Source organism: Heterodontus francisci, chromosome 3, assembly GCF_036365525.1.
Source record: "Heterodontus francisci isolate sHetFra1 chromosome 3, sHetFra1.hap1, whole genome shotgun sequence".
In the NCBI taxonomy this organism is placed as follows: Eukaryota; Metazoa; Chordata; class Chondrichthyes; order Heterodontiformes; family Heterodontidae; genus Heterodontus; species Heterodontus francisci.
The window spans coordinates 155,796,897-155,811,124 of NC_090373.1; the positions used below are offsets into that span (position 1 = coordinate 155,796,897).

Consider the following 14,228-nt stretch of genomic DNA (forward strand, 5'->3'; position numbering starts at 1 on the left):
CAGGAGAGATCTTCTCAGTCCAGGAGCAAACAGACTTTCTCAGTTCAAACTGTTTGTACAATTCAGAAGACCCCAGGTTGCCAAGCGACTAACTGGTCTGACCACGTCTTGGCTCTGTGGATTGTGTCATCTTAGCAGGGCCTGGAATGCTCCTCTTACACACAATACCTGGTGATCAGGGTCCATTGTGGGTTGAATGTGTCAGGGAACGGTCCTTTGTCCTTCCAACCACTGTCTGTTAATATGCAACTGTCTTTTCCAGCCACGACTGATCTATTTAACAAGTCCTTTCTTCACTCCAGTAACAGTTTAAAATCAATGTTCATAACAAAATTAATGTACCTCATTCTTGGCAGGTGAGGGCCGAGCATGACAGCCAGCATTCACCAAGAGGATCTTCTGGGCATGATCACACATCAACTGGGATGGTAACAGAGCAGTAGCCCTTGCAGTTATAGAACATTTCTCCTAACGTGGGGCCAACAGAGCCACGTGCTTTCAGTCAATTGCACCTTGAACCACTGGAATTTCCGCAAGCCTGGAAAATCTACGTGTTCTCTCTTCTTGCTTCTCTCCAGTCAGTGAGAAGACGAAGTCCCTTTCCTGTACAGAGCCACCTTCTTGATGCAGCAATGAACAGCGAACAGTGAGATGTTGCTAATATTTCCCTATCCTGCTATCCAACAACTGGGCAGCACAATGGCGCAGTGGTTAGCACCACAACCTCACAGCTCCAGCGACCCGGGTTCAATTCTGGGTTTGCAAGTTCTCCCTGTGACCGCGTGGGTTTTCGCCGGGTGCTCCTGTTTCCTCCCACAGCCAAAGACTTGCAGGTTGATAGGTAAATTGGCCATTATAAATTGCCCCTAGTATAGGTAGGTGGTAGGGGAATATAGGGACAGGTGTGGATGCGGTAGGAATATAGGATTTGTATAAATGGGTGGTTGATAGTCGGCACAGACTCGGTGGGCTGAAGGGCGTGTTTCAGTGCTGTATCTTTAAATAAATAGAGTTAGAAATTTAAGGCGACAGAAAACTCGACAGTCTGGCAGTGCCACCCTCGCCCTGCTGTGAGGCTGCAGGTCAGGTTGCAGGAGGAAGCACACGCGTCAGCACCTCCTTGTTGAACACAGGTGCCTCACAGATTGCTCCTGGCTGAGGAGTCAGAGAGTTATACAGCAGAGAAACAGGCCCCTCGGCCCATCGTGTCTGTTCTGGCCATCAAGCACTGAACTATTCTAGTCCCATTTCCCAGCACTTTGCCTGTAGCCTTGGATGCTATGGCGTGTCAAGTGCTCATCTAAATACTTCTTAAATGTTGAGGGTTCCTGCCTCCACCATCACTTCAGGCAGTGCGTTCCAGATTCCAACCACCCTCTGAGTGAAATTTATTTTCCTCAAATCCCCTCAAAACCGCCAGCCCTGACCTTAAATCTATGCCCCTGGTTATTGACCCCTCCGCCAAGGGGAAAAGTCTCTTCCTATCTAACCTATCAATGCCCCTCATAATTTTGTATACCTCAATCATGTCCCCTCTCATCCTTCTCTGTTCTAAGGAAAACAACCCCAGCCTTTTCAGTCTCTCTTCATAGCTGAAATGCTCCAGCCCAGGCAACATCCTGGTGAATCTCCTCTGCACCCTCTCCAGTGCAATCACATCCTTCCTGCATTGTGGTGACCAGAACTGTACACAATACTCCAGCTGTGGCCTAACTAGTGTTTTATACAGCTCCATCATAACCTCCCTGCTCTTATATTCTATGCCTCGGCTAATAAAGGCAAGTATCCCATATGCCTTCCTAACCACCTTATCTACCTGTGCTGCTACCTTCAGTGATCTATGGACAAGTACACCAAGGTCCCTCTGAACCTCTGTACTTCCTAGGATCCTACCATCCATTGTATATTCCCTTGCCTTGTTAGTCCTCCCAAAATGCATCACCTCACACGTCTCAGGATTAAATTCCATTTGCCACAGCTCCGCCCATCTTACCAGCCCATCTAGATCATCCTGTAATCCAAGGCTTTCCTCCTCACTTTTTACGACACCACCAATTTTTGTGTCATCTGCGAACTTACTTATCATACCTCCTATATTCATGTCTGAATCATTAACGTACACTACAAACAGCAAGGATCCCAGCACCACTGGTCACAGGCTTCCACTCGCAAAAACAACCCTCGACCATTACCCTCTGTTTCCTGCCACCAAGCCAATTGTGGATGCAATTTGCCAAATTGCGCTGGATCCCATGGGTTCTTACATTCTTAACCAATCTGCCATGTGGGACCTTATCAAAGGTCTTACTGAAGTCCATGTAGACTACATCAACTGCTTTACCCTCATCTACACATCTAGTCACCTCCTCGAAAAATTCAATCAAGTTAGTTAGACACGATCTCTCCCCTGACAAAGCCGTGCTGACTATCCCTGATTAATCCCTGTCTCTCCAAGTGGAGATTAATCCTGTCCCTCAGAATTTTTTTCCAATAGTTTCCCAACCACTGATGTTAAACTCACCGGCCTGTAATTACCTGGTTTATCCCTGCTACCCTTCTTGAATGATACCACATTCGCTGTCCTCCAGTCCTCTGGCACCTCTCCCGTGGCCAGACAGGATCTGAAAATTTGTGTCAGAGCCCCTGCTATCTCCTCCCTTGCCTCACATAACAGCCTGGGGTACATCTCACCTGGGCCTGGGGATTTATCCGCTTTTAAGCCCGCTAAAGCATCTTATACTTCCTCCCTTTCAATGTTAATATGTTCAAGTATATCGCAAACCCCCTCCCTGATCTCTACACCTACATCATCTTTCTCCACAGAGAAAACAGATGAAAAGTGATCATTTAAAACCTCACTATGTCCTCCGGCTCCACACACAGATTGCCACTTTGGTCCCTAATGGGCCCTACTCGTTCCCTGGTTATCCTCTTGCCCTTAACATACTTATAAAACGCCTTAGAATTTTCCTTTATATTGACCGCCAATGTTTTTTCATGTCCTCTCTTCACTCTCCTAATGACTTTTTTTTTTAAGTACCCCCCCCCCACACTTTCTATACTCCTCTATCTCCGCTGTTTTCAGTGCTCTGAATCTGCCATAAGCCTCCTTTTTTTCCTGATCTAATATTCTATATCCCTTGACATCCAGGGTTCCCTGGACTTGATGGTCCTACCCTTGACCTTATTGGGTACATGTTGGCCTTGAACTCTCACTATTTCCTCTTTGAATGCCTCCCACTGGCCTGATGTAGACTTTCCTACAAGTAGCTGCTCCCAGTCCACTTTGGCCAGATCCTGTTTTATCAAATTGAAATCGGCCTTCCCCCAATTCAGTCCCTTTATTTCTGGCCCGTCTTTGTCCTTTTCCATAACTACCTTAAATCTTAGAGTTATGGTCACTATCCCCAAAATGCTCCCCCTCTGATACTTCTACAACTTGTCCTGCTTCATTCCCTAGGATTAGGTCTAGTACTGCCTCTTCTCTTGTCAGACTTTCTACGTACTGGCTCAAAAAGCTCTCCTGTATATATTTTAAGAATTCCTCCCCCTTTAAGCCTTTTGCACTAAAACTATCCCAGTTGATATTAGGCAAGTTGAAATCCCCTATGATTATTACAGTAATATTTTTACACCTCTCTGAGATTTGCCTACATATCTGTTCCTCTACCTCTCCGACTGTTTGGAGGCCTGTAGTACACGCCCAGCCAAGTGATTGCCCCCCCTTTTGTTCTTAAGTTCTACACATATGGCCTCATTTGAGGAACCTTCGAAGCTATCATCCCTCCTTACTTCAGTAATTGACTCCTTGATCAACAGTGCAATACCACCTCTTCTTTTATCCCCTCCCCGAGCACGCTTGAAGATTCTATACCCTGGAATATCGAGTTGCCAGTCCTGCCCCTCCCTCAGCCATGTCTCTGTGATAGCAATAATATCATAATCCCATGTGCTAATCAATGCCCTCAATTCATCTGCCTTATTAGTAAGATTCCTTGCATTAAAGTATATGCAATCCAGCCTTGCATTTTTCACTTGTGCCTTAACAGGTCTATATTTGCTCTCCCTTCCAGACTGACTCAGTTCCTCTTCTATATTTGACTGTGCCTCACTCCCTACTGTACCTCCACTCTGTAGCCCATCCCCCTGCCAAATTAGTTTAAACACCCCTCCAACAGCACTAGCAAACCGCCCAGCAAGGACGTTGGCCCCATTCCGGTTCAGGCGCAACCCGTCCAACTTGTACAGGTCCCAACTTTGCCAGAAACAGACCCAGTGATCCAGGAACCTAAAGCCCTCCCTCCTGTGAGGCTCCGTAATGGGGTAGCCAGTAGCTGCAGCTGGATACACTTCCTGCACACATGGTCGTCAGGGACACTGGAAACATCCCTGGTTTCCCACATTGCGCAGGAGGAGCATATCACGAAACTGACCTCTCCTGTCATGACTTACCCTTCGGTTAATTAGTTACTCCCTTAATTAAAAAATACTAATTAGACTAGGGGCCTTGTTCTACCCACTACAATCTGAAGTCCTTAATAATTTACACTGAATTAAAAAAGCACTTTAGTACTCACCTTATCACCAGAGGTTCTTTATCAACAAAAAAAAACTTACCCCTTATTTATTCAGCTATTTAAGTGCACTATCAGCTGCTACTCATCTAACCAATCACCTTTCAGATTTCCAGTGATTACACTTTAAGTTTTTTTTCGAGTCTCAGCACGCGCCAAGAGGGAGAGCAGGTCCGCCAGCCGCCAACGCTCCTGTCTTCAGGTAAGTGAGGGCCTCGAGCCCCGTGCTCTCTTTTACAGCTCCCGCTCCGGATCAGCTTCTGCCCAGGTCTGCCAGCCTCCACCGCTCCTGTCTTCAGGTGGAGGGAGAAGTGCTCTTGAAAGACCCTTGGTGGGGAACACCTTCTAACAAGAGCTCTCCTCCTCCTCCCTCTGCACACTGCTTTCCCACTCTGCAGCCTGTGCTCCATTTCCAAGACATGCTTCAGCCCAAGAGGGACTGCAACTATAGCCCCCATTCCTGAAGCAGGCTCTCTCGACTTCCACAGTGGCGCAGTGGTTAGCACCGCAGCCTCACAGCTCCAGTGACCCGGGTTCGATTCCGGGTACTGCCTGTGTGGAGTTTGCAAGTTCTCCCTGTGTCTGCGTGGGTTTTCTCCGGGTGTTCCGGTTTCCTCCCACAAGCCAAAAGACTTGCAGGTTGATAGGTAAATTGGCCATTATAAATTTTCACTAGTATAGGTAGGTGGTAGGGAAATATAGGGACAGGTGGGGATGTTTGGTAGGAATATGGGATTAGTGTAGGATTAGTATAAATGGGTGGTTGATGTTCGGCACAGACTCGGTGGGGCAAGGGCCTGTTTCAGTGCTGTATATCTAATCAAAAAAAAACCGCACCAGCAAATCTAAGTCAAAAACATCTCCCCTGGAAGTTGAACAGTTAGTCCTATATCGATGGTAGTGGGGATCCCTCATGCAGCTGAATACGTATTCAGCTGGACGTGATTGAGAGGGTGTTAACTGGAGCCGCATGGTCCAAAATGGCAGATTGTGCACTAAATCAGCGTTTGACGTCATGATCTGTCATCTGCATGCTTCCAGCGCACAGAGTGCACCGCGCGGGTCATGCCAAAAGGGTCAGAAGCGTTCCATTTGCCATTATTTTTGAGCGGCGCAATGGAGCCATATTTTGTTGTCTTATTGTGCAGGTCTGTGTGCTCTTTCTATATTATATTTGGAAATGCTTTAAGGAAGCTATTCTCATTGACAAAAGGAAGGAAAGCATAATTTAAGTTTCTAAACATTCTAAAGTTGTAGAAAAATGTATAATGCAAAGTTAAGCTAGAAGAACCAATTTAACAATTACAAGCTAAGGAAGGTAGATCCATGATGTTAATGACTGACCAACCACTCTAGATCACTGATGTAACCTGAAGTGCTTTACTTTACCCTGGGAATTGCGTTATTCTCACATAGCTCCAGTTAACCATGTGAGCTAATGTGATATCTGGTTGGCTAACTTTGGTTGCATAAACAGCAGCAAGTTTACTGTTGCCCCGCAATGCTAAGTTGCATGGTTCTTAGTGGGATGAAGCTCAGCAACACTCTTGCACTTACTTGGTAATGACTAAGCCTTGGTTGTGACCAACCTGCTCCCAAATTTTCTGAGTTTATGCCCCTATTGGAAAAGAGTGTGCATTAAATAAAAGGAATTTGCATTTATATAGTGCCTTATGTTTCAAACAACCCAAAGCATTTCCCATTACATTAAGTACACTGTCGAGCTATTTTCAGATGAGTAAGCACAAGAAGCCATTTAGCACACCAGAATTTCTACTTGAAAACTTCCCAGTACAGCATTTTCAAGATGGGTTTTCACAAATGCTAGACAATCATTCATGAAAAAACTGAACCACTATTGAACAACTGCGTCTTAGCCTGCCCAGCCACTGATACCTTACATTGAATGGGTGAAAGACTTGAGGCAAGAGAAAAATAGAAGAGACAGGCTTAGGATGTAACTGCTTCTTTACTTGACAGATCTTCAATTTTCAGAGACACATTTGACAGCAGCAACAAAAACTGGCTTTCTACTTTGATGAACTGCATGGAGGAAACAGCCAATGCCGAGACTCCAATCTGTTCTGCAACTTTCTTGCCTTATCAACTTTGTATTAAATATTATAGTTGCTGTTTTTGCTTTTATCTCTTCTGAAAACAAACAGCTTCACAAATTGGTTAACTTTATACAGTGCTGATAGAAAATTTGGATGAGGTCAGAGCTTTTAAAAGAACTGGTATTCTGTGATTTTTCAAGCCGTCCTGAAACTAATATAAAGGATATGAAAAGGTAGTTTTGTTGCTTACTTAGGTCGGATGACCAGAGATGAGTACTTTGCTACTATGTAATTGAAGGAAACACATGGTACAAATACGGATTTTAATTTTGATTTGTTGATATTTATGAAATAACACAGGCTTACTTTGTCAAGAACCAACAGTGGTTGGCATTATTCACAGCGCCAGTTTAGAGCTGTTCATCTTTAAACTAAGCAGACAGTTATTCCACTTCCGTGGATATCAATTCAATGAATCTAAAAAGAGTTCAAGAACTTTCAAATCCAAATTCAAACTTCTACAAACACAATATAATTACAAATATCTCGTATGAAATTTATCAACAGATTGCAATAAATTGTGGGCAGTTTAATTCTAAAAAGAAAATCCACAATACCTGCAAGCAAAGTACAAAGGGGTAGCTCCAGAAACATTCGGCCTGTTAATATCTGCACCACTGTCAAGAAGACAAAGTACCGTCTGTGAAGAGAAAAAAGGATGCCAAATCAACTGCCAAAGCAAGCGAAAGTAAATGGATATCTCAAAAAGTATACCCATGCCACACAAGTGCCAGGCAATGACCATCTCTCCTTGACATTCAACGACATTACCATCGCTGAATCCCCCACAATCAACACCCTGGGGGGTCACCATTGACCAGAAGCTCCACTGAACCAACCATATAAATACAGTAGCTGCAAGAGCAGGTCAGAGGCTTCGTATTCTGCAGGACAGTAACTCACCTCCTGACTCCACAAAGCCTATCCAACATCTACAAAGGCACAAGTCAGGAGTGTGATGAATACTCTCACTTGCCTGGATGACTGCAGCTCTAACAACATTCATGAAGCTTGACACCATCCAGGACAAAGCAGCCCACTTAATTGGCATGCCACCCACCGCCTTAAACATTCATTCCCTCCACCACCAGCGGACCACGACTGCATTGAGTACCATCTACAAGATGCACTTCAGTAAATTCACAAAAGCTTCTTCGACAGCACCTTTCAAACCAGCAACCTCTACCATCTAAAAGAGCAAGGGCCGTAAATACATGGGAACAATGCCACCTAGAAGTTCCCCATCAAGTCACACACCATTCTGACTTGGAACTATATTGCCATTCCTTCATCGTTGCGGAGTCAAAATCCTGGAACTTGCTCTTGCACAGCACTGCGGGTGCACCTACACCACAGGGATTGCAATGGCTCACCACCATATTCTCAAGGGAAATTCAGGATAGGCAATAAATGCTACTCTTGCCAGCGACACACACATCCCAGAAAAAATAATAAAAATGCTTCACAGCCAATGGACTGGGTTTGAAGCTTAGCCATTTTGGTAATGTCGATAAATGTGGTAGCAAATTGCACACAGCAAGTTCCACAAGGAGAGAGATGACAGATAATTTGGTTGAAGAATAAACGTTAGCCAGGATATTGACAGAACTCACCTGTTCCTCATCAAACAATACCTGGGGATACTTTACCCCTACTTAAGAGGACAGATGTGTACTTGGCTTAGCATCACACCTAAAAGAGATCTCCGATTTGATAGAGGTTTTCAAAATCAAAGGGTTTGATAGTTTCTCTTTATTTACTCTGTTTCCAGTGGCAGAAGGGCGAGAAACAAGAGGACATATATTTAAGGTAATTGACAAAAGAACCAGAGACGGCATGAGGGAAAAGAAATTCGTGCAGTTTGAAAGGGTGGTGGAAGCAGATGCTATAGTAATTTTCCAAAGGAAATTGGATAAAGGCCAAAGGGAACTGGATAAATATTGAAGGGGAAAATTTTGCAGGGTTACAGGGAAGGAGCAAGGGAATGGCAGCAATTGGATAGCTCTTAGAAAATGCTAGCACTGGCACGATGGGTCTAATGGCCTCCTTCTGTACTGTATCATTCTATGGTCCCGCACCATGAAGTATCAGTCCAAATTCTGTGCTCAAGACTCATAGTGGAGATCGAACTCTCAGCCTTCTAATGCAGGCAAATACATCATCACTGAGCCAAGGCGACAGAGAGAAGCACTTTATTCAAAACACCGCATCACTTTTACCAAAATAAAAGTCCAAAAAAAAAAATTGTGTTTGTTCTTAGGATAGTGCCTATAGGTCTGCATCAGTAGGAAAAATAGTTAACATTTCTCATCAGATGGTACATATCACAAGTATGGTCTTTTTGATTCTATTAACACAATTCAATTCTATATACAAACAGGAAACTGAAGTCAACTAGCAGAAGACTTAGTTCTGTCTATTAGTCATGACTAAAAGAAGCAATGTCATAAGGTTTTCTATTTGATCCCCATCTCTCTGCAAATGATCTAGATACTGGATAGATAAAGGCACCCTAAAGGTGCAGTTTGAGATTCTGGACCAGAGAAAACTGACTGGAGTAAAAAACACAGAAGTGCCAGGATCAAAATAAGAGTTAGGCAGGAAAGGTGGGACATTTGCAAAAAGAGCTGATACAACCTGTATTTTTTTCAAAATTTTCCATGAGGGGAACCACCTACAAATATTAATAAAAACTAAAACTGATCTATCAATTCATTCTCTCCAGCATGTACATGTTATCCTGTTGACATTCTATCCCGAGTACCAGTGCTTGCAAAGGAAGATGATCTATGGTCATCGCAGAGGACATTCAAGAACCAGAGTATGTGAAGCAGCAAACGTGACATTACTACTAACACTGAAGAGAGTAACAGAGGGAGCAGAACATATAGTTAAAGTGAGTGAGAGCACAACAGAAAGCATCAGGGAGAAAGGTTTCTACAGAACAATGGAAATTCATCTGTTATAACAGATTCAGGCTAGTAATATTGGTGTGTTAACATTATTTCTCAGACCACATATTTGGTACACAAGACTCTAATTTACAGGGGCATACATGTGCCATTTTATAAAGTACCAAGAAAAAATGTAGTGCAAGAATTCCAGTTTAATTTTACAGGTTGCACTCTCTGCCAGATATTTAAAATCAATAATTTTTCATGCTCTTTGGTGTTGCAAAAAACAATTCAAAATTATTCCAAATCCTAATTTAATCCGTGAAGTTAAACAGCATAGTAAGACTTTATCAGATAGTCAGAAAAGACAATTATGGATGCCTGATAGTCATTTTCTTCAAGCCATGTACACTCACCGTCTTATGCCCATTCTGGCATGCCACATGCAAAGCAGTCTGACCCATTGCATCTTCTACATCCACATTTGTAACATGTTGCACTAGGTCATGAAGAAGCTCAGTGCGGCCATTAACAGCGAGCCAGTGAATCTGCAGCAATAGATTTGTTCCATAATGTCAGCAAGCTGTAGGCATTGACTGTAAAATAAGTTCTACCTTTGAAATAAGCACGTTTATTCTACATCACCACCATTTTCATTGATAATTAAACAAAGCCATCATGAAGTCCCTCCCTGATTGGAGCTATCATTTCTGTACCATTGGTCAAGTAGGGTAACAACAGAGGACACTACTACACTTACTACCAACCTCCCACTGCTTCTCTGAACTAAGCACTCAGATACTCATAAATAAAAGCAAAATACTGCGGATGCTGGAAATCTGAAATAAAAACAAGAAATGCTGGAACCACTCAGCAGGTCTGGCAGCATCTGTGGAAAGAGAAGCAGAGTTAACATTTCGGGTCAGTGACTTGCATTCTAGCAGTACAAAAATGAAGTTGTCATCAATTCCAAATCCAGATTGCTTGATTAATTACAACAGGGATTGCCTCAGGCTTGATGCTGGCACTCATTAAAGAAACAGGAAATAACTAGACATGAGTATCTGAGTTAAAAACAAGAAATGCTGGAACCACTCAGCAGGTCTGGCAGCATCTGTGGAAAGAGAAGCAGAGTTAACGTTTCGGGTCAGTGACCCTGCCTGAGGCAATCCCTGTTGTAATTAATCAAGCAATCTGGATTTGGAATTGATGACAACTTCATTTTTGTACTGCTAGAATGCAAGTTTTGTGTCCAAGTATCACTTGAGTTACAGCTAGTACCCAAGATGAGAAGATAGATCTGCCAGTTTTGAGAACTGCAGACAAAACTCAAATACCCTCAGTAAATATCTTTAAATTGCTGAGACACACTTCTATCAAGTCAATTCAAGCACTAAGGGTGCTCAGAGGCTGATGAGCATTGATTCATAAAATCTCAATGACAACCCTCAGCAAGAGTCAGAAATGGTAAACAAAATCAGAACACAGTATGTTCAGGAAGCGTGTGTGAACAAACAGAAGTAAATTAGTCGACATAATAAAGGCAAAATACTGCAAATGCTGGAAATCTGAAATAAAAACAAGAAATGCTGGAAATACTCAGCAGGGCTGGCAACATCTGTGGAGACAGAAGCAGAGTTAACATTTCAGGTCAGTGACCCTTCATCAGAACTGGCACAGCCAGAAATGTAGAAGGTTTTAAGCAAGTAAAACGGGGGGTGGTGCAAGAGATAACAAAAGAGGTGTTGATAGGACAAGGTCACAGAGAATAACTGACCAGAAGGTCATGGAGCAAAGGCAAACGGTATGTTAATGGTGTGGTGAAAGACAAAGCATTAGTACAGAGAGGGTGTTAACTGACAGAAAACTGCACAGCCTGGTCCCAAGCACAAACATGGAAAAAAAGTGGGTAGGCACAGTAGAAACAAACTAAACAAACAAAAATAAAATAATTTAAAAAAAGAAAAAATAACTTAAAATAAAAAGGGGGGCCTGTCAAGCTCTGAAATTACTGAACTCAATGTTCAGTCTGGCAGGCTGTAGCGCACCTAATTGGTAAATGAGATGCTGCTCCTTGAGCTTGCGTTGATGTTCGCTGGAACACTGCAGCAATCCCAGGACAGAGATGTGGGCATGAGAGCAGGGGGAGTGCGTTGAAATGGCCAGCAACCGGTAGCTTGGGGTCATGCTTTTGGACCAAGAGGAGGTGTTCTGCAAAATGGTCAGCGAGTCTGCGTTTGGTCTCCCCAATGTAGAGGAGACCACATTGTGAACAGCGAATACAGTATATTAAATTGAAAGAAGCACAAGTAAATCGCTGCTTCACCTGAAAGGAGTGTTTGGGGCCTTGAATACTGCTGAGTATTTCCAGCATTTCTTGTGTGTAAATTAGTAGACATTTAAGTTCTAACATCACTCAGAATTGAACTATTTCTCCACAGTTACAAAAGCAAAATACAGCACATGCTGGAAATCTAAATAAAAGCAGAAAATGCTAGAAATACACAGCAGGTCTGGCAATATCTGTGGAGAGAGAAACAGAGAAAACATTTCAGGTCTGTAACCCTTCATCTGTTGAGTATCTCCAGCATTTTCTGTTTTTATCGCTACAGATACTGCTTGACTCAAGTATTTCCAGCTGTCAGTTTTTGTTTTCAAACTTCCAGCACCTGCAGGTTTTGCTTTTCATCAGAAATTGTAACTTCAATACAATAGTAGCACATTTTCCTGGATTCAGGCAACTTCAGATTGACTCCTGGGCATCCTGTTAAAACGAATGACTGCTCTTGAGTAATTCACTAGAGTTCTGGAGGGAGCACCCCTACTACTCTTGTAACTGACTTGAACTACTTCAATGGACCAAGCTGAAACCTGGGATTTTCTGCTGTGTATCAAATTTTCTGATCCACTGGGAGAGGCCGATCTCAGCACTGAACTGAAATAGCTTCCAAAGCTTCGATCCTTTATTGCATTTATCATAAAGATACCGAAAGACTAACCTTTCTTATTCTTAAAATATATAGTATACTATATTCTCAATTTTTGTTTTACTTACAAAAGTTATTATTGACGAAATCTCATCAAGTTCAAAACTGATTTGTTCAACTAGAAAATAGTGTACATCACAAGAGAGAAGAGGCAAGAGAATTGTGAACTACATTTAAACAGTCAACCTTATTTTAAGTTGTCATAAGAAAGTTGAAGTGCAACAAGAAGCTAATTGGAATATATGAAATACGATATTACAACAGTGACTACACCTCAAAAGTACTTAATTGGTTGTAAAGCACCGTAGAATGTCCTGAAGTCATAAAAGGAACTCAATAAAAATGCTATTAATCCACAAATTGATGAAAAACAAAGTAAACTTTGAGCGCCCAGATTGTCTTTTTTTTGGACAATATTCAAAGGCAAAATATCAACCCTGAAGATTCCAACCTTACCGCAGTCAGCCCTTCATTATTGCAGATGTTCACATCAGCAGTATACTCCAGCAATTTTCCCATACACTTCTTCTGCCTACAAACAGAACATATCCCTTAACAATAATGCTCATTTATCATGCATACCTGATAGAAAAAGTACACTACAACTTGGTACATGGGGTCGGCTTCAACACATAACAATGACACTCAGCTTTACCTCTCCATTTCTTCCATTGATCCAAAGACCATTATTACAGTCACCTATTGTCTGTCACAGAATCATAGAAAGTTTAAGGCACAGAAAGAGGCCACTTGGCCCATCGTGCCTGTGCCAGCCGAAAAACGACCCACCTATTCTAATCCCACCTTCCAGCATTTGGTCCGTAGCCCTGTAGAATACGGCACTTGAGATGCATATCCAGACTCTTTTTGAATGAGTTGAGGGTCTCTGCCTCAACTACCCTTTCAGGCAGAGTTCTAGGCCATCATCACCCTTGGGTGAAAAGGTTTTTCCTCATCTCCCCTCTAATTTTTCTATCAATCACTTTTAATCTATGCCCCCTCGTCACTGACCTCTCTGCCTTCACCTCCACTCTATCCAGGCCCCTCAAAATTTTGTACATTTCAATCAGACCTCCCCTCAGCTTTCTCTGTTCCAAGGAGAACAAACCCAGCCTATCCAATCTTTCCTCATAGCTGCATTTTTCCAGTCCTGGCAACATCCTCATAAATCTCCTCTGCACCCTCTCTCGTGCAATTACATCCTTTCTGTAATGAGGTGGCCAGAACTGCACACAGCACTTAAGCTGTGGCCTAACCAATGAGTTAAACAGTTCTAGCATCACCTCCCTGCTCTTATATTCTATACCTCGGCTAATAAAGGAAAAGATTCCATGTGCCTTCTTATCCATCTGATCAACCTGTCCTGCTACCTTCAGGGATCTGTGGACATTCACTCCAAGGTCCCTTACTTCTTCTACACTTCTCAGTATTTTCCTATTAATCGAGTATTCTTTTGCCTTGTTTGACCTCCCCAAATGCATCACCTCACACTTTTCCAAGTTGAATTCTCTGACTCCCAGCAGTGTGATTGCCCCTTTTTTGTTCCTTAGCTCAATCCATATGGCCTCATTTGAAGAACCTTCCAACACATCATCCCTCCTCACAGCTGTAATAGTTTCCTTGATCAAAATTGCCACTCCCACTCCTTCCTTATCT

The 14,228-nt window shown here is 42.8% G+C and overlaps 1 protein-coding gene across 2 annotated transcripts in view; it reads right to left on the reverse strand.

Moving 5' to 3' along the window:
- The window catches only part of hace1 (HECT domain and ankyrin repeat containing E3 ubiquitin protein ligase 1), a 107,140-nt gene that overhangs the window by 78,635 nt on the left and 14,277 nt on the right, over nt 1-14,228 (reverse strand). For both annotated transcript variants that reach the window (XM_068026958.1, XM_068026955.1), the window contains exons 5-7: nt 13,029-13,104; nt 10,002-10,133; nt 7,249-7,331 (exon numbers count right to left, since the gene is read on the reverse strand). In XM_068026958.1, the coding sequence (XP_067883059.1) occupies nt 7,249-7,331; nt 10,002-10,133; nt 13,029-13,104 (291 nt within the window). The remainder of the gene's footprint in view (nt 1-7,248; nt 7,332-10,001; nt 10,134-13,028; nt 13,105-14,228) is intronic.